Source organism: Anarhichas minor, unplaced genomic scaffold, assembly GCF_050575085.1.
Source record: "Anarhichas minor isolate MPS153535 unplaced genomic scaffold, ASM5057508v1 ptg000089l, whole genome shotgun sequence".
Lineage (NCBI taxonomy): Eukaryota > Metazoa > Chordata > Actinopteri > Perciformes > Anarhichadidae > Anarhichas > Anarhichas minor.
In genome coordinates, this window is record NW_027466535.1 from 110,815 (window position 1) to 136,776 (window position 25,962).

At 38.1% G+C, this 25,962-nt stretch overlaps 2 protein-coding genes across 10 annotated transcripts in view; both read right to left on the reverse strand.

Annotated features, from left to right (window-relative positions):
• Nucleotides 1-10,838: 10,838 nt before the first annotated feature.
• ripor3 (RIPOR family member 3) overlaps nt 10,839-25,962 on the reverse strand; it is a 38,693-nt gene continuing 23,569 nt past the window's right edge. For 4 of the 9 annotated variants that reach the window (XM_076082048.1, XM_076082046.1, XM_076082047.1 and 1 more), the window contains 4 exons: nt 16,973-17,137; nt 13,179-13,381; nt 12,869-13,043; nt 10,839-12,789 (listed from right to left, as the gene is read on the reverse strand). In XM_076082048.1, coding sequence (XP_075938163.1) covers nt 12,689-12,789; nt 12,869-13,043; nt 13,179-13,381; nt 16,973-17,137 — 644 coding nt within the window. In that variant the 3' untranslated portion in view covers nt 10,839-12,688. Of the gene's footprint in view, nt 12,790-12,868; nt 13,044-13,178; nt 13,382-16,972; nt 17,215-17,307; nt 17,368-25,962 lie in introns of those variants that run through there. The other 5 variants (XM_076082041.1, XM_076082040.1, XM_076082043.1 and 2 more) reach the window with 5 other exon arrangements.
• Nucleotides 14,386-16,938, reverse strand: LOC142938699 (uncharacterized; the record flags this gene model as incomplete). Its single annotated transcript, XM_076082049.1, has 1 exon — nt 14,386-16,938. A coding segment is annotated over one exon (1,683 nt), but the record flags the coding sequence as incomplete, so codon positions are not given.

Here is a 25,962-nt window from a genome sequence, read left to right on the forward strand (position 1 = left end):
CCGTGTCTCAGTAATATAAAAGGTTTTGAGAAACTAAAGTTCTTTAAAGGTACTTTGAGTAGTTGGTACACGCGGTGCGTTTATTCTTCTCTTTCATCTCTCGTAGAACTTGTTTATTTCAAATGTATTTTCCTTCTTTAATATTTCAGGAGAGAAGCAGCTCTTCATACTTCTTCCGTCGTCACAAATCTATAATCTAACGTTTCTTTCAGGTGTTAAAGTCTTGAGATTAAACTACAGAGTATAAAGTAGATGTGATCATCTTAAAGGTGAACAATGAACCCGTTCAATCAGTTCAATCACTCAAACTTCTTCTTCCGTTATTGCAGCTCCAGCTGTGTCGGTAATAACGATGTAATAACGATTGTTACACAGCTGGAAGTTAAACGTGATAAAGATTATATTCCGTATCTTCACTCTGGGTTTGTCTGAAATGAGTAGTTCATCAGATTCTGTGTGTTAACGGTGAAGATGTGATCAGCTGGTTCAGGACAGCATTGAACACGTTAACACGTTAATAACTGATGTAAAGTGTTAACTAGAGATGATGATGATGATGATGAAGAGCATTTGAATGACTTTTTGAAACAAGGATTAAGTGTTTCTTCTGCTTTAGTTTGTTTTTAAGATTTAAACAACTTATCTCTGGCACACGATAGATATCAGTTTTAATAATTACATTATATATATATATATATATATATATATATTATTATTTTTTTATACTAGTGTCACCATCTCTACTGTGTTCTACATGTTTCTGTCTCCTTTGACTCGATACGAATGAAAGAGTCCGAATGAGGAACATCACTCACGTATCTGAGATGTATATCTTCACTTCATGATGCAAATATGTAGTATTTATTGTAGTTGTACTTCTGTTTCCTCTGAAGAAGTATTTTACAGCCACAGAGCTTCAGGTTTATTCTCTCATAGTATTAAATACAATAACACGTTCTTATGAAATAAGAGCGTTATTAATTATAAAAAGAGTAAAATCATGAAGCACAGCTACGAGCTAAATATTAAACTGAACGTGAGATCAGAGTTGAGGCTGATCACAGCGGGACGGTGTTCATATCTGTTATTCTGATTCTCTTTGAGAAATGTTGCTCCAGAAGTCATGAAGCTCGTTCTGTTTGAAGGACAAACAGCAGCAGATGGTGGACGTTGAGTCTCGCTCTACAGGATGAAGATAGAAGTCAATGCTTCATGTTTATTCTAATACCTCACACTGACATTGATCCTCGTAGTCTCCGCTTCCTGCCTGGACTCTGTAAACCTGCTCTAAGTCCACTTTAAATGAAACGTTAGATCTGTGAGCGGTTTCTAAAGATCCACGTCTTCAGCAGGAACCAATGGGCTTGGAGCTGAGAGCCGCAGACAGGAAGTCAGAAGGTGTGGAGAGACCAACACATTGTTGAGCAGTGACGTGCGGTGAGGTTCGTGGCTGGTGAGGCACTGACTCGATCTTTCAGAGTCAGTATATTCAAATATATCTTAAATCACCGTTCAATTGGCAGCTTGCACATTGACTACTGGTTGTTTTTCATATTTCATATCAGCATTCTTTACACACACACATAGGTAAGGAACATATTTGAATGCACCAGGAGCGTGTGTTCCACGACCTGCGACCTGCGACCTGCCCACCAACCTGTTTCAGAAGCGATCCCGCGAGAATCTGTGTAACAACCACAGATTTATAAAGAGAACAACAAACACATACAAGGTTACTTGACCTGTCCGCCGTTGATTTGGTCATATTTCCCTGTTTTTTGAGAATTGTTTAAGCTTAGATAGAAGAAGAAGAGAAGTGTAGAAGAAGAGTAACGGAACTACCAGCATAACCCGACCCGTGGGCTCTCGCACGCCCCCTTCAGTGAGGCGGAGGTACTGCGCGCCTCCGCTCTGCGCTTTCTCACTGCGGCTTCTGTCAGATCAGCAACGACTGAATATATTCTACACGTGAAATACATGACCTGTTCTATGGAAATAAAGGACATATAATACAAGTGTCTACAAATATTACACGGGTGACAAACAATGAGAAAACAAAAGCCACGCGCTCAACCTAGTTTGTTAGGGATTGCGCAATCTGTTCAGTGTCTCCTCTCTGTTTGAACAGGACATGCGCAAATTCAGCGATTTTGACTCTAAAAATGCTTAAAATTATTGAAATCATACAGAAATTACATTTATAGCACAGATCAGTAGAGAAGTATTATTTATTTTACTTTGATCATTATTTGTTTTTTACTTTTCATGATGGCAGGTGAGGCTCTGCCTCCCCTGCCCGCACATAATAATGTGAGGTCATATCCAGCCTTCTGCTTTGGGGAACATGTGTCTCAAAGGGAGCTGCTGGTGGTTGTGTGGTAGAAACCATCTTGGAGGAGCTCCTCTGCTCCCTGAGCTCCTTCTTTTTCAGCTGCAGGAACACCCAGCTTATAAAGGACACATCTCAAGTCTAAAAGCGAACCTGTCGCCGGCGACAGAAAGTGACGTCAGCATTCAAATTACCGTAACTCCTCAACCATTTGCGCAATCGACGTAATTCCAACGGATTCTGAAACCTGAGAAGCGGGGCTTTGCAGTGATATATGGTACATTACGGTAATGGAGAAACCAGGGGCGCGAGGAGGCTGTGGGGATGAGTGTGAGGTGAGCAGAGCAGGAAGGACAGCAGCTCCGAGTGAGTACAGCTTTTGACTATTGTTGAAGTGTTTCTGCGATGTTTCACAGGTGTTTTCTTCATAAATTATATTGTAGTGTTGTAAATAATAGTATTAGTGTTGTTTCTGAGAGTTTTTGAGTTTTTTTTTGCCGGCTTTTTCGCCACCATGTGAGGAGTCCACGAGGCAGAGGAAGGAGAGTCCCCTCGAGACGTTTGGAGGAGGAAGGACATAGGAGACAGGAGGAATGTCCCCATCTCAACCACAGTAAGTAATTCAGTTTGTATACACTGGATATTTATTCCCAGCTTTATTACAATAATGCTTTTCAATATCTAGTAAATATAACAGCCTGTAGCATGGACACTGAAAGCTCGAGGCAAACAAAACTGTTTGAGAATATGTAAAATAGGTTGAACTTCATTTTTGTCATCTCAAAAGTTCTGTTCATGTACATTTACAATTGTTTATAAAGAGAAACTGATGAAAATTCAAATCCGTTTATTTACTTTTTTGTTATTACACACTTGTTTTAAGCATTTATAACATATAATAATGAAATACTTGCCTGGTTTTGAAAGTCACATTTCTCCTGAAAAAAAGGAGCAAAATAATTTTCAAAAAGGACATTGTCTAACACATTTATTGAAGAAAAAAGACAAAAAGAAAAGGCGGACCTTCATAACTACAGTGAATGTCATCCCCGTTTCCCTCACTTGGGTCCTTTCCTTGCGTCCTAGTCCCTCCCACCAGGGATGCATGGAGGAAACCATGCGAGGAGAGAGGAACGAGGAAATATGTTCTAAGAGACATGAGACGTCCTTTCCTCTGAAGCGTCACGTGAAGCGACGTCTGTTTCTGATGACGGAGGATCAGCTGATCAGCTGTCAGTCGGCTTTAACAGCTGGAGAGACTTTAGATAAGTGTTGTGGAATATTTCTCATGACTAGTCGGGAGAAGAAAGTTGACGTTTTCTATCAATATAAAGTAAAACAGAGTTTTGATGAACGATCAAGGTTTGTAAAGTCAATTTATTTGCTTGCAAGCAAAGAGAACAGTCTCACAGACACATTGCAGTCATCTGTATGAGTGCTCTGCATAACAGTCACAATGCATGGACATTTATACTCAGACAGCTTCCTGTTATCTGCTTTAGCTAACAAGAATACACAAAGAACACAGTTAAAGGCAGGTCATCCTTCGAGCCTTAGTATACTTCATTTAAGACAGTCAGGAAGATGCTTTATCTCCTGTTTGCAAATCCCTTTGTTCACAGTTTGCCTTACAATAAACAGTTTAAACTCACAACAGATGCTTCCTTTGAAGCCACTGTGACACTGTTAAAATGACCATTGCAGAGACAGAATAGACATTCTTTACCCTCACACATCATATCTGCATGCAAAGGTTTACGCCTTTACAACTTCAGATAACGCGTCACAAAGGAAGTCAAAAGTATTTCAAACAGAGGATCTCTGTTAATCAAAGCCTCTCTGTGTCTCTGTCTTACGAAGAAGAAAGAAACAGTGCACAATGATAACAGATAACAAGACACCTGGATACTAAACTAATTAAAGTCATCTACTGAAACTACAGTTTGGTGTCTGCACTTTTAGGACTTACATTCTTTAAACCTTCACATGAGACTATGACATATTTTCCCATTACATAAGTTAGTGTCTGTTCACATGATCACTGTACTTAATAACAGTAACTAATAACACTAATAACTAATAAAGACACACAGTGATCACCACTGTAGAGGTGTTTCTCTCTGTAGTCTGTTAAACTGTGTCCTGTGTCCTGTTCATACCCAGTGAGCACGAACCTAATGGTTCAAGCTAAGTACATAGAAACCAATCAATGTTTTCACCTCAAGGCAATCTTAAATATGACGTAGTGAAAAGCTGTCTCACATTTCAGTTCAACACACATGAAACAGGCTCACGAAGAACAACCCAGTTGTCTCTTAGTGTCTGATGATAGCCATGTTTAGCAGTTAGCATGGCCACTCCTAGCTGGCTGTGGTGATGTGTTCATGTGACTCATGGGCCGCTGCTGTGAGGCCAAGTTATCTTGGAGTTTCTTCACTTTTCTAGCTCGGTCGCTCTCTGATAGCTTGTTGTAGCATTAGCATGTTTGGTCTCGTGGTGTCTCTTTACATTATATTCCTTAAACAAGGCAACAGTCTCATGACAAAGTAGGCAGACGCAGTTGTTTCGGTTTTCGGTGAAAACATATTGCGATCTCATCTCCTCGAAGCGGCGGCCCTCGTTATCGGCTTTCCTTTTTTTACAGTTACAGGGTGGTGCTGCCACCATGAGGTAAAAAGAGGAATTGCATGTTGACTTTGTATGATTTACTCATTCCGTGTTGACTGTGCTGGCGGGCCATAAATAATGCATCTTAAGACAGAAGGTGCGGGCCGTATGACATCTGACCTCGGGCCGTGATTGGCCCGCGGGCCGGACTTTGGACATGCCTGCACTAGAGGAGCCAACCACTGTGTTTCTCATGCTTATTAGATTTAGTGTGTTTTTTTTAAACAAATCAACTGACTGGGCCATCTTCTGTTTCTTGTGGGGCTTTGTGCTGTGATGAAGGAGTTGACTTCCTGCATATCTTATTCTGTTGTTTGAGTCACCTTAAAAAGAGAACTTGCTGTTTCCACATGTTTAGTGAAATCTGTCTTAATCAGTTGTCCAAAGAATGTTTTAACCTAATCCTAATGTTCTTGTTTAACAGCTGCTGAAGTTCATATCATGAGCTTACTGGAGAACATTAAACATCAGCAAGACCAATTCATCACCAGAGTAAACTATCTCACCAACAAGCTGCACACGACTGGCCAAGAAGTGGAAGTGACTGAGCCAGAACAGTTTCCATTTAACTCACTGGAGGAAGTGGAACATGTTGAGGAACGCCTTAAAGATCCTCAACTCTCAGCTGAAGGAGAGTGGTGAGTGTGTTTGTTGTATGAAGCATCTCAATCAAATCTGATTAAAGTCAATCTTGATTTGAACTATTCTATATTATACTGTAGGTATTAACACTGGATAATACCCTGTTGGATGAAAATGTATTATAAAAACATTCTGTAAAGTATCAGATGTTAACAGTACTTTTTTGATCCATTTTAGATTTCGTCCCTGGCAACCATTGGAGGACATGACACACACCCGGTCACATGGAACATCTTGTCCTCGTGTTCAGTGATGATGTTGGAAGAGAATAAACTGGAAAGGGATAAATGGGGAAAAGTCCTTCGGCCGGACGGAGTCGAAGACTTTGCTCCTGCGTAAGTAACTAATATTTAATGAAAACGATGTGAAGTCACCCACAGGTCTTAGTGTTCAAACTTACAAATTCTCTTTGCAACTTCAACTTCATTCTCTGCTCAGGTAGATGTTACTCGACTATATCTTTACATAATAGTTCTATGATATTTTAGCTCTGAATATAGCATAGCAAACCTTTACATGCCAGACAGCCGCTAGCTTCCAGACTGCATGTCGGCTAGATGTTGCACTGAGGGTTCGTGGGATTATGATCTGCTTGTGATCACAGATGACATCAGAAAGAATCACGTCTCACGTGTCGCCACAGATGATGAGATTGTGAAACAGCAGACCAGACATCCTTATAGAAATACAACAAACATTATACAGAATTCAAATGATGGGTCTGACGGTCATATTCCTGTGGGTACCAGCACATATCGGGGTCAAATGAAATGAGATGGCAGATAAAGCTGCAAAAGAGCCACAAAAATGAGCTGCACTAATGTTACAGTCAGCTTCAGTAAATCAGAAACTAAAAGTATCATCAGAGGTTGAAGGAAAGGTGGCAGAAGCAATGGGAAGAAGACGGGAAAGGACGATGGTTTTACCGAGTTCAGAGGAAAGTGGGAGACATGAGATGTGCAGGAAGGAACAGGAGAGAGGAAGCGGTGATATCAAGGCTTAGATTTGGACACACTGGCCTAAACGGTATGCTTCAAAAAATAGGTCAACACGAAACAGGGAAATGCGACTATTGTGGGCAAGAGGAAACAATAGAACGTGTTCATGTAATTGTACAATGTCAAAAATATGAGCAGGAAAGAGGGCAGCTGATTGCAGACCTCGGCACGATGAAGGTACGGTTGGATATAGTGGATACATTCTGCAAAATAACTCAAAAAGTGAGTGTTATCAAGTATTATTTCAATATCTTAGATTCATTAATATTATTAAGAAAATATGAACCCGTTGTTTAATTTGTATATAAGTAGCTTAGACATCCTGATCCACACTCCAGACCAGTTGGTGGCGGTAATGCACCAATTAATTGTTTGTCAACTGTCAATAAACCTCAAACAAGAAGAAGAAGAAGAACCTGCCTGCAGTATTTGAACTGAGCAAAAAGGCGCGTTCGATGTGCGGATCCGCTGTGTGACGGTGCGCGGCCCGTATCCGGTGCGCATGGCCGATGCCATGCGGATCTGCCGACCTGAGGGCGGATCCGCCCCGGAGTCGACTGCTATCTGGGGACCCTGTGTTTACTGCTGGAACACGCATGCGCTGGGACTTAGAATCAGAGGCTCAGCGATACTCTCAAACTGTCTGGAAACAGGCACGATGTGAGCTAGCGAGCTCTTACTGAGTGATGAGCGAAGTCAACGAGCTGACGGAATAAACGAGGCTTCACGCTAACGACACACTCTGTAAGTACTTGAACTACTTTATTCCAATATTGCAAACCGAAATATCATTACCATACCACTAATATCATGTTATGCTCACCATGGTGGCGAGGCTGCTAGCTAGTAGTGTTAGCTTGTGGCATGGATGAATGGACGAACAGTAAACATAGACATGTGTGTTAGTTAATGTTGGAGACACTTTGTGGACTGTCCCTGTAGCCCAACGTTATAAAATAGAGTATTTAGGACATTTCACATGTAAAATACACGGCGGACAGCGAGTGGGGCTGTACACAGTTTAAATGTGGAGGACGTGAGTAAAACAAAGTAATGTACTAATAAGAACACGGTCAGAACATTGTTGTTTGGCTTATAGCAATATACAAACAATATAAAGTATATACTGTGTAATATCCAGGTCAGCATCGTTCCGTTGAAAACACGTTTAAAAGACGTCTGGGGTCTCCGGTGAAGAGACCTTCAAAGACTGTGACGTCATTATTTAATAACCCAGAATATGATTGTTTCTCTTAAATGATAAAACTCATCAAACCCGACAATCAGGAATGAACAGCCTCACGTGACTGAATGAAATGATGATAAATGATGTAAAAAGTTTTTCATCTCTCTATCTATCTCTCTAGGGTTTAGTCTCTCAGCTCTCTCTGACTTTAATTGTATTCATAATAAAGTTATTGAGGGAAACATCAGATCATGAAAACACAAATCTTTCTAATAAATGTAGAAAGTTGTTTGAGGTTCTTTTGTTGTTCAGACTACAATGAACATTTATTTAAACCAGACGGTGAATCAGAAACCTAATCAAATATAAACTAGAGTTTAATCTGTGATCTGTCTTCACTCTGGTGTTAAACTGCAGTCAGTCAGTCCGATCGGCTGCAGCGTCCAATCACATGACTGATGAACAATGAGGGGGCGTGTCGGCCGTTAAAACACTTCCTGGAAGTCTGTTCTCGTGGTTCCTCGCTCATGGCTCCTCAGAGGTCCCTCCTCCATCCTCCATCCTCGCTCCTCAGAGCTACATTAGAGCTTTGGGACGGCCGTCAATATGGCGGAGCAGAAACAACTTCCGGTTCGAGCAAGGAAACGACAATTAAGAGACTTGAGAAGCACCCTATGTCACATGTTCAGCTTCTGTCCATGTTTCCAGTGTGACCAGTGGATCAGACACTTCTCCACTCTGGTGTCTTGTTCTCACTTTGGTCTGACACCAATCTGTTGAGTTATACGACTTCGTTGTCGTCATTTTTCTGCCTATTCAACCTGTTATGGGCCTTCTTAGTGCCACAGGTTATTTAATTGATCAAAGTGTATATAAAGTACAGCAGCTAGTTCAGCTCTTTACTCCACTGCTCTCTAAAGAACAAAGATGTTAATAGTTACACGATCAGTTTTACGTGTTAGTAGAAGTGGAACTGACTGAGAGGTGTGTGGCTTTATGAATATTAATCTGAAAGAATACACAAGCCAACAAAAACTTGAATACTTTTTATTCATGATTGTAAAAACTTTTTTGTTTTATCCCTAACAGGTAACAGGTGATGAGTCATCATTTACTTAAAGATGATGTTTAGTACAGACATTCATGTTCCCCAGAGGATGAACCCTGTGGCTTTTGTTGTCCTTTGACTTTTCATCTAGCGCCACCGTGAGGTGAAATATCTGGACAACTATTGGATGCTGAGCCGTGACGCGTTTAATGTCCTCGGGATGAACTGTAAAACTGGAAGATCACTAAAACGTTCATCTAGCGCAGAGGTAGCCAACACGGTGCCCACGGGCACCCTGTCGCCCGCAGGGACCACGTGAGTCGCCCGTAAGGCATGTTCTAAAAATAGCACTAGTCATTATGGAGCTCCGTCTAAAATTGTAGTTGCTGTTCTTTTTTTAATCAAAAACGCTTGCATTAGTGTCCCGTTGGCGCCAGACGCGCGCCGCAAGCGCACCCCGTCGTCAGGTCCGTAAATCCTCGGAACAGGCCGCAGTGCAACAACTCGGGGGTGGCGGGGGAAGAGGCGAGGCAACGCAATCCGACCAAAAAGGCCCAGACTAGAGGTTTTGAACGCGGGCGCCCGAAGACGCTCGAGCGCCTCGGAGGGTTGGATCCCCGCTCGGCTATAGACGAGACTAGTTACTAGTTTCTTCGTGGAGAAAAAGGTACCATTGGAAAAGCTGGTGTCGGTGACAACAGACGGGGCTCCCGCGATGACGGGCCGGCATGCGGCTTCATTGCGCAATGCAAAGGTGACCCAGACTTCACAAAATGTCTACATCACCACTGCATCATTCACCAGCAGGCGCTATGTGCAAAAGTAACCGGCTTTAATCATGTGATGATACAAAAATATCAGAGATGTGATACCTCTGACTTTCAAATGTTGAAACAGATTAACAGAAATAAAAGTTGCATGTTTAAATATGTATGTGTAGCTATACCATCATTGTTGTGGAAATCATTATTAATAATTATTGTGAGGAATAATTAACTGACATGTGATCAAACAGTCTCTTCACATATATTATTATTATTATTAAAAGGTGATCTGTGCAACTTTGTTATTCAGGAAGTTTGTATCAAATAAGTAGCCCTTCGTACTACTCGGTACCCTTGAAGTAGCTCTCAGTTTAAAAAAGGTTGGTGACCCCTGGTCTTGCGCCATCATCAGGTCAAAACTATAATACTTATGACATATTCCCATCAGCCTCAGCTGTGCTTTGTGTTTATTGCTCATTAACAGATGTTAGCATGCTAACACGCTAACCTGATCAACATTAAACATCTTTAGATTTCAGTTAGTCAGTAAAACCGAACTAAAGACAATAACTGGTGTTCACATTTTAATTCCAGGAGGTTTCACCAAGTCAAATCTGTTCTTAACATGTGGGAAAGATAACATGTTAAAATCATATTCAAACATTCATTTTTTCAGTTATTCATTTTACAAATCTTCAAACCTTCTGGTCCTGCTTCTTGTCAATGTTCAGAACATTTTAAAGGTTTCGTTTGCGTCTGATTTATCTTCAGATAAATGGTTGTTATACATTATAACATCTGATTTAGAGCTTTGGTATGCTGAAAATGTTCCTGTTGTAATTGTTAGAATATTGTGAGGAGTGTAATGATCACATTTTAGCGTTGTGATTACATTTGTTGAACTAAAAACCTCCATAAACGATGCAGAGTTGACTTGTACTTTCTCTGCCTTGCACACAAAAAGCTGACTAACATCATCTTCTCAGGACATTTTATCGACCTCACAAACATTCCTTAAATGTCCCAGTCAGAGAGGTCAAAGGTCAGTTTAACCCCATCCTCAGCTTCACTTCACCAGTCCAGCAGAGGGCAGCACTGGCCTGATTCAGTGGTGACGGCTGAAGCCAAAACAGACCTCAGAAATATTGATCATCAATTATCCAAGAGGAGAACCATGAAAGAATAAACAACACTGAAGTGAATATGAAGGTTGCAACACACAAGCTCTTTCCAGCTTTATTTCAGGTGGAAATAATAAGATGTTAAGAATTTACAGCTTCCAGCTCCTTAATTATCTGTTTATATATCAAAGTTAATTGAACAAAATAATCAAACAAAAACGAGACATTTTAGAGACAAAACAAACAATCCATTAATCAACTAAATAATTATTTATAATGAAAATAACAGTTGCAGAACTGGATTCTAGCTGATTTAGTGGCACATTATTGAATGTATGAAGTCACATTTTTAAAGTTTTGAGTGACACGTCTTTAACTCTTTCATGCATTAAAGCAGTGGTTCTCAACTGGTCTGGCTGCGGGACCCACCATCACCCCTTAATGACAAGCCGCGACCCACTATATATAATATATATCTATATTCAAGAAGTCTAGTAGTAGTAACGTCTCTGTGTAGTAAACAACTGTCAAATCAAATAAAGAAAGTACACATCAATTATATTTTAATAATTATTATTCTAATTGTTCAAATGTAACTGGATGGATTATAAATAATACATAGAAATACATGAATAAATGTTCTTCTCATTTCAAGTAAAATAACGGCTGGATTAAAAAATAAATTTCGTAACAAAATTCATTTTAGAAAAGTTATTTTCACTGAATTGCTCTGCAGCTTTAAATTCAGTTCATTCAGGGTGAAGTGAAAAAGCCACAATATTATATTTACTCATCTTCCGAAATGAGTGTTGGAAGAATTCACTTCTATGAGTCTGTCCAGTCAGAGTCTAATGACTCTGGTCTCTCTGGACATTTCTCTCTTTTGGAAATCGTCCTATGATTTCACTTTCACAAGTCTCAACTCAACAGTCCTGCTCTGCTGTCTATAACCTCGTCTCTCTCCGTGTGTCACGGTGTGTACATCTCACTCAAGTCAGGAAACTTGTCAGAATGCCCATCTTTGATTGGCTGAGCTGCATCACGTGATGTGATTCACAACGCACTGGTCGGTGTTTTTCCTGCACCGCTGAACAAGTGCTGTAAATGCTGGAATAATTCCGCTGCATAAAAAATGCCCTTCAAAATAAAATCACTTTTTTGTTTTTTGTCAGGGAAAGGCCCGCGACCCACTGAAAACGGGTCGCGACCCACTTTTGGGTTGCGACCCACCAGTTGAGAATCACTGCATTAAAGCATCAGTTTAGCACCTGTTTTGTACCTTTTTATAAAGTCTTACTATTCTTCATTGTTGCCTCAGGACTGAACTCTTCTTCAGGCTAAATCAATGCTAATCAATGCGTATCTCCAATGACAACTCTCCCAAAGCAAAGTATGAAACTCTGGAGTAAATTCTGCTTGTGAAGAACGGAGTGAAAGCTTTTAAATGCTGGTTTGACCTACGATCCTCTGGAGTCCCTGAATGTCACATCTCAGCAGCTCCATTATGTTCAAAAGCTGATAAACAATGAAGTCGAATTTAATAGAATCAGCTTTCTCTGTTTGAACCCCGGCCTCTGTTCAGAGGAGTTTAATGTTCACATCATAGTTTGGCTCATTATGCTTCTTAATCACACTTATGACATTGTGTATAATATGAATACATTTCTCCTTCACTTTGCAATAAAACAACCATGTAGACCTTTAAACGAAGTCATTCTTCTTTATGCAAAAACTCAACAAAATAAATTCACGTTTCCAGTAAAGTCTGAGTATGAAGCAGAGAAAGTTCCTCTTCCTCATCCATCATGAAGGAACCACAGAGCTCTTCAAACTTCACGGACACTTCCTCTGGTCTCTGACCGTCTGGATCACTGAGGCGCTTCATGTCGGATCCCACCAGAGAAAAGACCTCTTTAAGGTCCACGCTTGTTTCCTAGAGGAAGGTACTCTCAGTCTCCTGGTTCTGGTAGACGACCTCCTGCCTTTCAGTGTACAGCTGCTCCATCCTCTGGAAGGCCTGGTGGCCCTTTTTACCTGCACACAACAGATAGAGATCATAATAATAATAATATCATTACATACTAATGAATTAAAATATGATTCATGTTTGTACCAAAAGAGAGGACAGTTTCTCTGGCAGCGCTGCAAAGATCTTCATCAGCTGATCTCCACAAATCTGATATGTGGTCCACGCTCTCTGTGGCCCTGAGGCATTTAAGAGCCAGACAGGAGCCATGTTGGATCTGAGCATCAGGGCTCTTCAAACTCTCTGTGTAGTAAACTATGGCCTGGAGGAGGAGGAGGTGGAGGAGGTCAACACAGAGATCTCTGGTGTACCTGACTCCTGAAGGCCTTGCAGCCTGCATAGTAAACAATATGTATATTAATATGCATGTTAAATGTTAGCATGCGGTGGCCTCTACCTGACTCCTGAAGGCCTTGCAGCCTGCAGCTCTACACAGACAGCTGGCTGCAGCTTTGCAGACTTTGTGGTTGGAGTCGACCTGCAGCGCGGCCAGAGTCTGCAGCGTGCATCTCAGTGGGAGGAGCTCTGTGATGCTCCGCCTCCTTAGCTTATTTAGAGCCCGCCTCCTTTTGGGGCTCCTCAGGGCTGACAGGATGTACTCTGAAACACAGTAGAGACCACCAGAACATCACAACTGAAACGTTTTCACTTTAAATCTCATCTAATCTTTCTGACACTCCCTGTCCTACTTGGGCCCTAAACTCCACCCGCCTGGTGTTCAAAGTGAGTTAAAACAAACATCGCAGACTTTATCCGTCTCAGATAAGCACAAACACACAGTGTTGTTGTTTGAGCACTTTTATATGTGTTCTGTGCAAATAAAAAAGTAGTGTCGCAGTTTAATAAGCAGCAGACGTCAACATGCTGAAGCCACACGAAGAAGGAAAGGAAACAAGGGGAGCTGGAGGGAAGGAAGGAAGTGTTTTTGTCTGTTCACATCTGATTAATGATGAATCGTGTGGTTGTTGATACTTTACACACACACACACACAGATACACACACACACACAGATACACACACACACACACTGAACATCAGAAGAGTTTGAGTTTCTTCACATAGATTTTTTTTTTTTCTCTAAACTGCTCACTGTTAGAATGATCTGGTCCAATCAGTCGTCCACGCGGTCTCAGATTAGCCACGTTTTTGAGTGTAAACTTTGAATAAATTACATCTAAAGATTTATTTTTTCTGTTTCTTATTTAGTCATGAATATTTAATGTTATAGAACAATATTAAATATTTGTATTCAGAGGCATGAAAATAAAATTAAGAGGGCGAAAATGAGTTTTCTTCCGCTGCAGAGGAGAAAGTGACAGTAATATGATATGATATAATAATATAATATGATATAATAATAATATGATATAATATAATATGATATAATAATAATAATATAATATGATATAATAATAATATGATATAATATAATATGATATAATAATAATAATATAATATGATATAATAATAATAATATGATATAATAATAATAATATAATATGATATAATAATATAATATGATATAATAATAATAATATAATAATAATATAATATGATATAATAATAATAATATGATATAATAATAATAATATAATATAATGTATAATAATATAATATGATATAATAATAATACTATAATATAATAATAATATATTATATAATAATACAATAATAATAATATAATAATAATCTCTGCAGTGTTTTTAAATTTTTGCAGTTCACATTATAAAGACAAATGAAAAGGCAGCGCCATCATTCTATTATTATGATGGTGGAATATTAGCGTTTGACTCATTCATTAACGTGATTTGTTTATTAACGGATCTTTATGGCGTGAAGGTGAAGAGGAGCCAGAGACACGTTGAGTCGCTGTTGTTACTGCTCCGTCCTGTTTGTTTAGCTTCATCTGTAGAATATTCACTGAACTACGAATGATTTACTACTTTAGACTAAAACACATTTTCACTGTTTGAAAACGAAATTTAATTATTCAGCATTTTTACAACATATTCATGACTGTTAAGATGCACGGCTCGTAAACGTATACATAAAATATTAATTTAAAACATTAAATAATATAAAGTGAACATCTAATAACTGATGCATTTGTATATTTGTGTCTTTGTTTCATTTTTGTCTTAAAATATTAAATCGGATGCTAAAGATGCTAAATGCTAACCCGGCCAATAAAATGCAATAATCTTAAATTATTGTAAATATCAAACACAACCACAAAATAACGGCGTGTAAGTACACAGGAGAATATATATACATTCATTTATTTCTGTGTTTGTACAAACATGTGGTCGGGTTATATTAAATATGTTTTGGTTGTGAAATTAAAAATATATATATTTTAACACTTTCAAAAGTTATTTTAAAGCTCAAAGCATTAAAGATGATGTTCAAGAGTTTTCAATGAAACTACTTTCTACCAAAGAAAATAGTTTATGAAATTAAAACAAAATAAATGTCATTTAAGAAGAATTCCCACAGATGATTCATGTGATTCAGGTGATTCATGTGATTCATGTGATTCATGTGATTCAGATGATTGATGTGATTCAGATGAGTCATGTGATTCAGATGAGTCATGTGATTCACGTGATTCAGGTGATTCATGTGATTCAGATGATTGATGTGATTCAGATGATTCATGTGATTGATGTGATTCAGATGATTCATGTGATTCAGATGATTGATGTGATTCAGATGAGTCATGTGATTCAGATGATTCATGTGATTGATGTGATTCAGATGAGTCATGTGATTCAGATGATTGATGTGATTCAGATGAGTCATGTGATTCAGATGATTCATGTGATTCAGATGAGTCATGTGATTCAGATGAGTCATGTGATTGATGTGATTCAGATGAGTCATGTGATTCAGATGATTCATGTGATTGATGTGATTCAGATGAGTCATGTGATTCAGATGAGTCATGTGATTCAGATGAGTCATGTGATTGATGTGATTCAGATGAGTCATGTGATTCAGATGATTCATGTGATTGATGTGATTCAGATGATTCATGTGATTCAGATGATTGATGTGATTCAGATGAGTCATGTGATTCAGATGATTCATGTGATTCAGATGAGTCATGTGATTCAGATGAGTCATGTGATTGATGTGATTCAGATGAGTCATGTGATTCAGATGATTCATGTGATTGATGTGATTCAGATGAGTCATGTGATTCAGATGAGTCATGTGATTGATGTGATTCAGATGAGTCATGTGATTCAGATGATTCATGTGATTGATGTGATTCAGATGATTCATGTGATTCAGATGATTGATGTGATTCAGATGAGTCATGTGATTCAGATGAGTCATGTGATTCAGATGAGTCATGTGATTGATGTGATTCAGATGAGTCATGTGATTCAGATGATTCATGTGATTGATGTGATTCAGATGATTCATGTGATTCAGATGATTGATGTGATTCAGATGAGTCATGTGATTCAGATGATTCATGTGATTCAGATGAGTCATGTGATTCAGATGAGTCATGTGATTGATGTGATTCAGATGAGTCATGTGATTCAGATGATTCATGTGATTGATGTGATTCAGATGAGTCATGTGATTCAGATGAGTCATGTGATTGATGTGATTCAGATGAGTCATGTGATTCAGATGATTCATGTGATTGATGTGATTCAGATGATTCATGTGATTCAGATGATTGATGTGATTCAGATGAGTCATGTGATTCAGATGATTCATGTGATTGATGTGATTCAGATGAGTCATGTGATTCAGATGATTCATGTGATTCAGATGAGTCATGTGATTCAGATGAGTCATGTGATTGATGTGATTCAGATGAGTCATGTGATTCAGATGATTGATGTGATTCAGATGAGTCATGTGATTCAGATGATTCATGTGATTGATGTGATTCAGATGATTGATGTGATTCAGATGAGTCATGTGATTCAGATGATTCATGTGATTCAGGTGATTGATGTGATTGATGTGATTGATGTGATTCAGGTGATTCAGATGATTGATGTGATTCAGATGATTCAGGTGATTCATGTGATTCAGGTGATTCATGTGATTGATGTGATTCAGATGATTGATGTGATTCAGATGATTGATGTGATTCAGATGAGTCATGTGATTCAGATGATTGATGTGATTGATGTCAGTGGAGAGTTGTAAAGAAGACAAACGTTCTCTGGAGAGACGTGAGATGTGATCTCCCAGCTGCTGGACGCTGCAGCGCTTCAGATACACACACAGCTGGAAGAGAGTCACTCTCTCTGGGCTGCAGACTGGACGAAGGCCGGGTACCGACCCACAGACCGCCTGGAGCTCCTGGAGGAGCTGAGAAAAGACTGAGGAGGAGGAGGAGGAGGAGGAAGAAATAAAGGAGTTCAGCTCCGTCTGTGAAACACTGATCAGAGATGAGGAGCTGAGAGACTTTAGTTCTTGTTTTCTGCTGAAGGAGAATCTCCAGTAAAACTTTACAGGAAAATCAGTCGAGTTTGTTCATCAACCTGCTTACTTTCTTTTCTCTTTCAGCAGATTCAATGTGGACCAAAGGTGTGGAAGCCCATCTCCACCACTGAGGAAACAATAAGATCCTGTAAGTCATTATTGTTGGAATGCTGTTAAGCATTCCAACTATTGTTATCCTGTTTCTCTTTATTCAACTATTTCTTCCGTACGTATTTTGCTATCTATCTCCTTCCACATTTTTTAAGCTACAGAAACCGTTCAAATATCAAAATGTTCAGCTCTTTCAGCTCATGTGTGCTATGACTTTTCATATTCATAACCTTTAAACTTTATGAATTATTAAGCTTTTTGCATTTTTTTTTTTGAATGGGTTTCTATGGAGAAAATGTTCAAATCCTCTTCAACTTTCAAATCCTTCTACTTCCTCATACTTTCAGCTACAGACACCATTTAAACTTTAAAATGTTGAGAAAACCCTGATCTATTGCCACCTTATTCAGCTTTTTGATATCTTTTATACTTTTTGAACTGCAGCAGTTTAACTTTTATGATTTTTTCACTCCTTTTCTGCTTTTATAATGGGTGTGTATTGCGCAGCTTAGAGTGCGTGATGTCACCGCTAGAGTGAAGAGCAGCTTGAGATTCTTGTGAAAAAAACATTTGTCTTTTGCCACTGTGTCCACAATCTTCACTCTTCATGCATCATTTCTGGATGTAGAAGTAGCTAATCTTGTCCTTGTCGTAGACAAATGACTGTGGAATCCCACAGATTTACACATTTGACACAGAAGCCTGTAATTGAGAGGAAAACCAACTTTCTGCTCCATAGAGACCAATGTTAAATTTTGCTTCAAAAACATCTTCCACAGAACACGGTACCCCATTTCTAGATCGCCAGTTCAGCCACATTTTTTACACTACAGACACAATTTTTACAGGATCTGTTCTTCAACTCATCCTTCCTCTCATTTATTAATATCGGAGCAATAGGAGCTACGGTTATGGGAGTTTTGAGGATTTGTTTGAGAGGTGTTTCCCTGTTTAATCTCCATGAAAAGGCTGCAAGGACACAGGTGTTTCTGATGAAGCTCATTAGTGATGTTGATAAACACACAGACACACACACACACACTCCTCTCTCTCTCTCTCTCTCTGTGTCTCTCTCTCTCTGTGTGTCTCTCTCATACAGTCATTCAGGTTCTTAGAGATCTTTAGAGGATCCCCCCCCCACACACACACACCCCATTTTAAAATAAAAGCCCCACAGAATGAATTCTAACTGAAATGCTTATGATGAAGCCTGACATTTAATAACCTGTTTATGTTTATCTAACATTATGAGTCCATCTCCTCTCCCCTTATCTCCCCCCCCACACCCCATTTCAAAATAAAAGCCCCACAGAATGAATTCTAACTGAAATGCTTGTGATGAAGCCTGTCATTTAATAACCTGTTTGTGTTAATCTAACAATATGAGTCCATCTCCTCTCCCCTTCTCCCCCCCACACCCCATTTCAAAATAAAAGCCCCACAGAGTGAAATATAACTGAAATGCTTGTGATGAAGCCTGTCATTTAATAACCTCTGTTTATGTGTCAAACATTATGATTATGTCTCCTCTCCCCCCCACCCAGCCCCACCCTTTCAAAATAAAAGCCCCATGGATTAACTGTATGTAAACATTAAGCTCAAAATTAGACTTTTTCAAATACTGCCATTACTATTACTACTACTACTACTGTTATATTATATACTACGACCACTACTACAGCTATTACTACTACTACTTCTACTACTTCTTCTAAATACTAATACTTCTACTACTAATGATACTTCTACTACAACTACAACTTCTACGACTACTATTACAAATATCACTACTGCTACTACTTATTATAATGCTACTAATACTTCTACTACTAATAATACTTCTACTACAACTACAACTTCTAGTACTACTTCTACAAATATCACTACTGCTGACATGTTTTAAGCCACAGAAACCATTCGAATATCAAAATGTTCAGCTCTTTCAGGAGAGGGGTGATATGACTTTTCATATTTGTAATCTTTAAATTCTTTGAATTATTAAGCTATTTGCAATTTTCTTTTGAATGGGATCTCTATGGAGAAAATCTTCAAATCCTGTTAAACTTCTTCAACTTTCAAAGCCTTCTTCTTCTCATACTTTCAGCTACATATGACTTCATATTTATAATCTTTCAACTGTTTGAATTATTAAGCTTTTTGCAATTGTTTTTAAATTGGATATCTATTTTCAGCAATGTTTTTGAGATTCATTTCAGCTTTCAGCATTCCAACGCATTTTCAGCAGGAAATGCATTTTCTAGTTCAACTTCTTCAACTTCTATTTCTTCCGTACGTATTTTGCTACTTAACTCCTTCCACAGTTTTTAAGCTACAGAAACCGTTCAAATATCAAAATGTTCAGCTCTTTCAGCTCATGTGTGCTATGACTTTTCATATTCATAACCTTTAAACTTTATGAATTATTAAGCTTTTTGCACATTTTTTTTTTGAATGGGTTTCAATGGAGAAAATGTTCAAATCCTCTTCAACTTTCAAATCCTTCTACTTCCTCATACTTTCAGCTACAGACACCATTTAAACTTTAAAATGTTGAGAAAACCCTGATCTATTGCCGCATTATTCAGCTTTTTGATATCTTTTATACTTTTTGAACTGCAGCAATTTAATTTTTATGATTTTTTCAGCCCTTTTCTGACTTTATAATGGGTGTGTATTGCGCAGTTTAGAGTGCGTGATGTCACCGCTAGAGTGAAGAGCAGCTTGAGATTCTTGTGAAAAAAACATTTGTCTTTTGCCACTGTGTCCACAATCTTCACTCTTCATGCATCATTTCTGGATGTAGAAGTAGCTAATCTTGTCCTTGTCGTAGACAAATGACTGTGGAATCCCACAGATTTACACATTTGACACAGAAGCCTGTAATTGAGAGGAAAACCAACTTTCTGCTCCATAGAGACCAATGTTAAATTTAGCTTCAAAAACATCTTCCACAGAACACGGTACCCCATTTCTAAATCGCCAGTTCAGCCACATTTTTTACACTACAGACACAATTTTTACAGGATCTGTTCTTCAACTCATCCTTCCTCTCATTTATTAATATCGGAGCAATAGGAGCTACGGTTATGGGAGTTTTGAGGATTTGTTTGAGAGGTGTTTCCCTGTTTAATCTCCATGAAAAGGCTGCAAGGACACAGGTGTTTCTGATTAAGCTCATTAGTGATGTTGATAAACACAGACTCACAGACACACACGCACTCCTCTCTCTCTATCTCTCTCTGTGTCTCTCTCTCTCTGTGTCTCTCTCTCTCTGTGTGTCTCTCTCATACAGTCATTCAGGTTCTTAGAGATCTTTAGAGGATCCCCCCCCCCACACACACACACCCCATTTTAAAATAAAAGCCCCACAGAATGAATTCTAACTGAAATGCTTATGATGAAGCCTGACATTTAATAACCTGTTTATGTTTATCTAACATTATGAGTCCATCTCCTCTCCCCTTATCTCCCCCCCCCCCACACCCCATTTCAAAATAAAAGCCCCACAGAATGAATTCTAACTGAAATGCTTGTGATGAAGCCTGTCATTTAATAACCTGTTTGTGTTAATCTAACAATATGAGTCCATCTCCTCTCCCCTTCTCCCCCCCACACCCCATTTCAAAATAAAAGCCCCACAGAGTGAAATATAACTGAAATGCTTGTGATGAAGCCTGTCATTTAATAACCTCTGTTTATGTGTCAAACATTATGATTATGTCTCCTCTCCCCCCCACCCAGCCCCACCCTTTCAAAATAAAAGCCCCATGGATTAACTGTATGTAAACATTAAGCTCAAAATTAGACTTTTTCAAATACTGCCATTACTATTACTACTACTACTACTGTTATATTATATACTACGACCACTACTACAGCTATTACTACTACTACTTCTACTACTTCTTCTAAATACTAATACTTCTACTACTAATGATACTTCTACTACAACTACAACTTCTACGACTACTATTACAAATATCACTACTGCTACTACTTATTATAATGCTACTAATACTTCTACTACTAATAATACTTCTACTACAACTACAACTTCTAGTACTACTTCTACAAATATCACTACTGCTGACATGTTTTAAGCCACAGAAACCATTCGAATATCAAAATGTTCAGCTCTTTCAGGAGAGGGGTGATATGACTTTTCATATTTGTAATCTTTAAATTCTTTGAAATATTAAGCTATTTGCAATTTTCTTTTGAATGGGATCTCTATGGAGAAAATCTTCAAATCCTGTTAAACTTCTTCAACTTTCAAAGCCTTCTTCTTCTTATACTTTCAGCTACATATGACTTCATATTTATAATCTTTCAACTGTTTGAATTATTAAGCTTTTTGCAATTGTTTTTAAATTGGATATCTATTTTCAGCAATGTTTTTGAGATTCATTTCAGCTTTCAGCATTCCAACGCATTTTCAGCAGGAAATGCATTTTCTAGTTCAACTTCTTCAACTTCTATTTCTTCCGTACGTATTTTGCTACTTAACTCCTTCCACAGTTTTTAAGCTACAGAAACCGTTCAAATATCAAAATGTTCAGCTCTTTCAGCTCATGTGTGCTATGACTTTTCATATTCATAACCTTTAAACTTTATGAATTATTAAGCTTTTTGCACATTTTTTTTTTGAATGGGTTTCAATGGAGAAAATGTTCAAATCCTCTTCAACTTTCAAATCCTTCTACTTCCTCATACTTTCAGCTACAGACACCATTTAAACTTTAAAATGTTGAGAAAACCCTGATCTATTGCCGCATTATTCAGCTTTTTGATATCTTTTATACTTTTTGAACTGCAGCAATTTAATTTTTATGATTTTTTCAGCCCTTTTCTGACTTTATAATGGGTGTGTATTGCGCAGTTTAGAGTGCGTGATGTCACCGCTAGAGTGAAGAGCAGCTTGAGATTCTTGTGAAAAAAACATTTGTCTTTTGCCACTGTGTCCACAATCTTCACTCTTCATGCATCATTTCTGGATGTAGAAGTAGCTAATCTTGTCCTTGTCGTAGACAAATGACTGTGGAATCCCACAGATTTACACATTTGACACAGAAGCCTGTAATTGAGAGGAAAACCAACTTTCTGCTCCATAGAGACCAATGTTAAATTTAGCTTCAAAAACATCTTCCACAGAACACGGTACCCCATTTCTAAATCGCCAGTTCAGCCACATTTTTTACACTACAGACACAATTTTTACAGGATCTGTTCTTCAACTCATCCTTCCTCTCATTTATTAATATCGGAGCAATAGGAGCTACGGTTATGGGAGTTTTGAGGATTTGTTTGAGAGGTGTTTCCCTGTTTAATCTCCATGAAAAGGCTGCAAGGACACAGGTGTTTCTGATTAAGCTCATTAGTGATGTTGATAAACACACAGACTCACAGACACACACACACTCCTCTCTCTCTCTCTGTGTCTCTCTCTCTCTGTGTCTCTCTCTCATACAGTCATTCAGGTTCTTAGAGATCTTTAGAGGATCCCCCCCCACACACACACACACCCCATTTTAAAATAAAAGCCCCACAGAATGAATTCTAACTGAAATGCTTATGATGAAGCCTGACATTTAATAACCTGTTTATGTTTATCTAACATTATGAGTCCATCTCCTCTCCCCTTATCTCCCCCCCCCCCCACACCCCATTTCAAAATAAAAGCCCCACAGAATGAATTCTAACTGAAATGCTTGTGATGAAGCCTGTCATTTAATAACCTGTTTGTGTTAATCTAACATTATGAGTCCATCTCCTCTCCCCTTCTCCCCCCCACACCCCATTTCAAAATAAAAGCCCCACAGAGTGAAATATAACTGAAATGCTTGTGATGAAGCCTGTCATTTAATAACCTCTGTTTATGTGTCAAACATTATGATTATGTCTCCTCTCTTCCCCCCACCCAGCCCCACCCTTTCAAAATAAAAGCCCCATGGATTAACTGTATGTAAACATTAAGCTCAAAATTAGACTTTTTCAAATACTGCCATTACTATTACTACTACTACTACTGTTATATTATTTACTACTACTACTTCTACTACTTCTTCTAAATACTAATACTTCTACTACTAATGATACTTCTACTACAACTACAACTTCTACTACTACTATTACAAATATCACTACTGCTACTACTTATTATAATGCTACTAATACTTCTACTACTAATAATACTTCTACTACAACTACAACTTCTAGTACTACTACTACAAATATCACTACTGCTGACATTTTTTAAGCCACAGAAACCATTCGAATATCAAAATGTTCAGCTCTTTCAGGAGAGGGGTGATATGACTTTTCATATTTGTAATCTTTAAATTCTTTGAATTATTAAGCTATTTGCAGTTTTCTTTTGAATGGGATCTCTATGGAGAAAATCTTCAAATCCTGTTAAACTTCTTCAACTTTCAAAGCCTTCTTCTTCTCATACTTTCAGCTACATATGACTTCATATTTGTAATCTTTCAACTTTTTGAATTATTAAGCTTTTTGCAATTTTTTTAAAATTGGATATCTATTTTCAGCAATGTTTTTGAGATTCATTTCAGCATTCCAACGCATTTTCAGCAGGAAATGCATTTTCTAGTTAAACTTCTTATATTTCTTCCGCCCGTATTTGGCTACTTAACTCCTTCCACATTTTTTAAGCTACAGAAACCGTTCAACTATCAAAATGTTCAGCTCATTAAGGACACGTGTGCTATGACTTTTCATATTTCTAACCTTTAAACTTTATGAATTATTAAGCTTTTTGCAATTTTTTTTTTGAATGGGTTTCAATGGAGAAAATGTTCAAATCCTCTTCAACTTTCAAATCCTTCTACTTCCTCATACTTTCAGCTACAGACACCATTTAAACTTTCAAATGTTGGGAAAACCCTGATCTATTGCCGCATTATTCAGCTTTTTGATATCTTTTATACTTTTTGAACTGTCCCATTTTAACTTTTATGATTTTTTCACTCCTTTTCTGACTTTATAATGGGTGTGTATTGCGCAGCTTAGAGTGCGTGATGTCACCGCTAGAGTGAAGAGCAGCTTGAGATTCTTGTGAAAAAAACATTTGTCTTTTGCCACTGTGTCCACAATCTTCACTCTTCATGCATAATTTCTGGATGTAGAAGTAGCTAATCTTGTCCTTGTCGTAGACAAATGACTGTGGAATCCCACAGATTTCCACATTTGGCACAGAAGCCTGTAATTGAGAGGAAAACCAACTTTCTGCTCCATAGAGACCAATGTTAAATTTTGCTTCAAAAACATCTTCCACAGAACACGGTACCCCCATTTCTAGATCGCCAGTTCAGCCACATTTTTTACACTACAGACACAATTTTTACAGGATCTGTTCTTCAACTCATCCTTCCTCTCATTTATTAATATCGGAGCAATAGGAGCTACGGTTATGGGAGTTTTGAGGATTTGTTTGAGAGGTGTTTCCCTGTTTTATCTCCATGAAAAGGCTGCAAGGACACAGGTGTTTCTGATTAAGCTCATTAGTGATGTTGATAAACACACAGACTCACAGACACACACGCACTCCTCTCTCTCTCTCTCTCTCTCTCTGTGTCTCTCTCTCATACAGTCATTCAGGTTCTTAGAGATCTTTAGAGGATCCCCCCCCCCCACACACACACACCCCATTTTAAAATAAAAGCCCCACAGAATGAATTCTAACTGAAATGCTTATGATGAAGCCTGACATTTAATAACCTGTTTATGTTTATCTAACATTATGAGTCCATCTCCTCTCCCCTTATCTCCCCCCCCCACACCCCATTTCAAAATAAAAGCCCCACAGAATGAATTCTAACTGAAATGCTTGTGATGAAGCCTGTCATTTAATAACCTGTTTGTGTTAATCTAACAATATGAGTCCATCTCCTCTCCCCTTCTCCCCCCCACACCCCATTTCAAAATAAAAGCCCCACAGAGTGAAATATAACTGAAATGCTTGTGATGAAGCCTGTCATTTAATAACCTCTGTTTATGTGTCAAACATTATGATTATGTCTCCTCTCCCCCCCACCCAGCCCCACCCTTTCAAAATAAAAGCCCCATGGATTAACTTCAAATCCTGTTAAACTTCTTCAACTTTCAAAGCCTTCTTCTTCTTATACTTTCAGCTACATATGACTTCATATTTATAATCTTTCAACTGTTTGAATTATTAAGCTTTTTGCAATTGTTTTTAAATTGGATATCTATTTTCAGCAATGTTTTTGAGATTCATTTCAGCTTTCAGCATTCCAACGCATTTTCAGCAGGAAATGCATTTTCTAGTTATGACTTACTATCTCATTATAATGATAGTAACTCATTATTATGACTTACTATCTCATTATTATGACTTGCTATCTCATAATAATGACTTACTATCTCATAATGACTTACTATCTCATTATGACTTACTATCTCATTATAATGACATACTATCATTATAATGAGATAGTATCTCATTATTATGACATACTATCATTATAATGAGATAGTTTCTCATTAGTATGACTTACTATCTCATTATGACTTACTATCTCATGACTTACTATCTCATTATGACTTACTATCTCATAATGACTTACTATCTCAT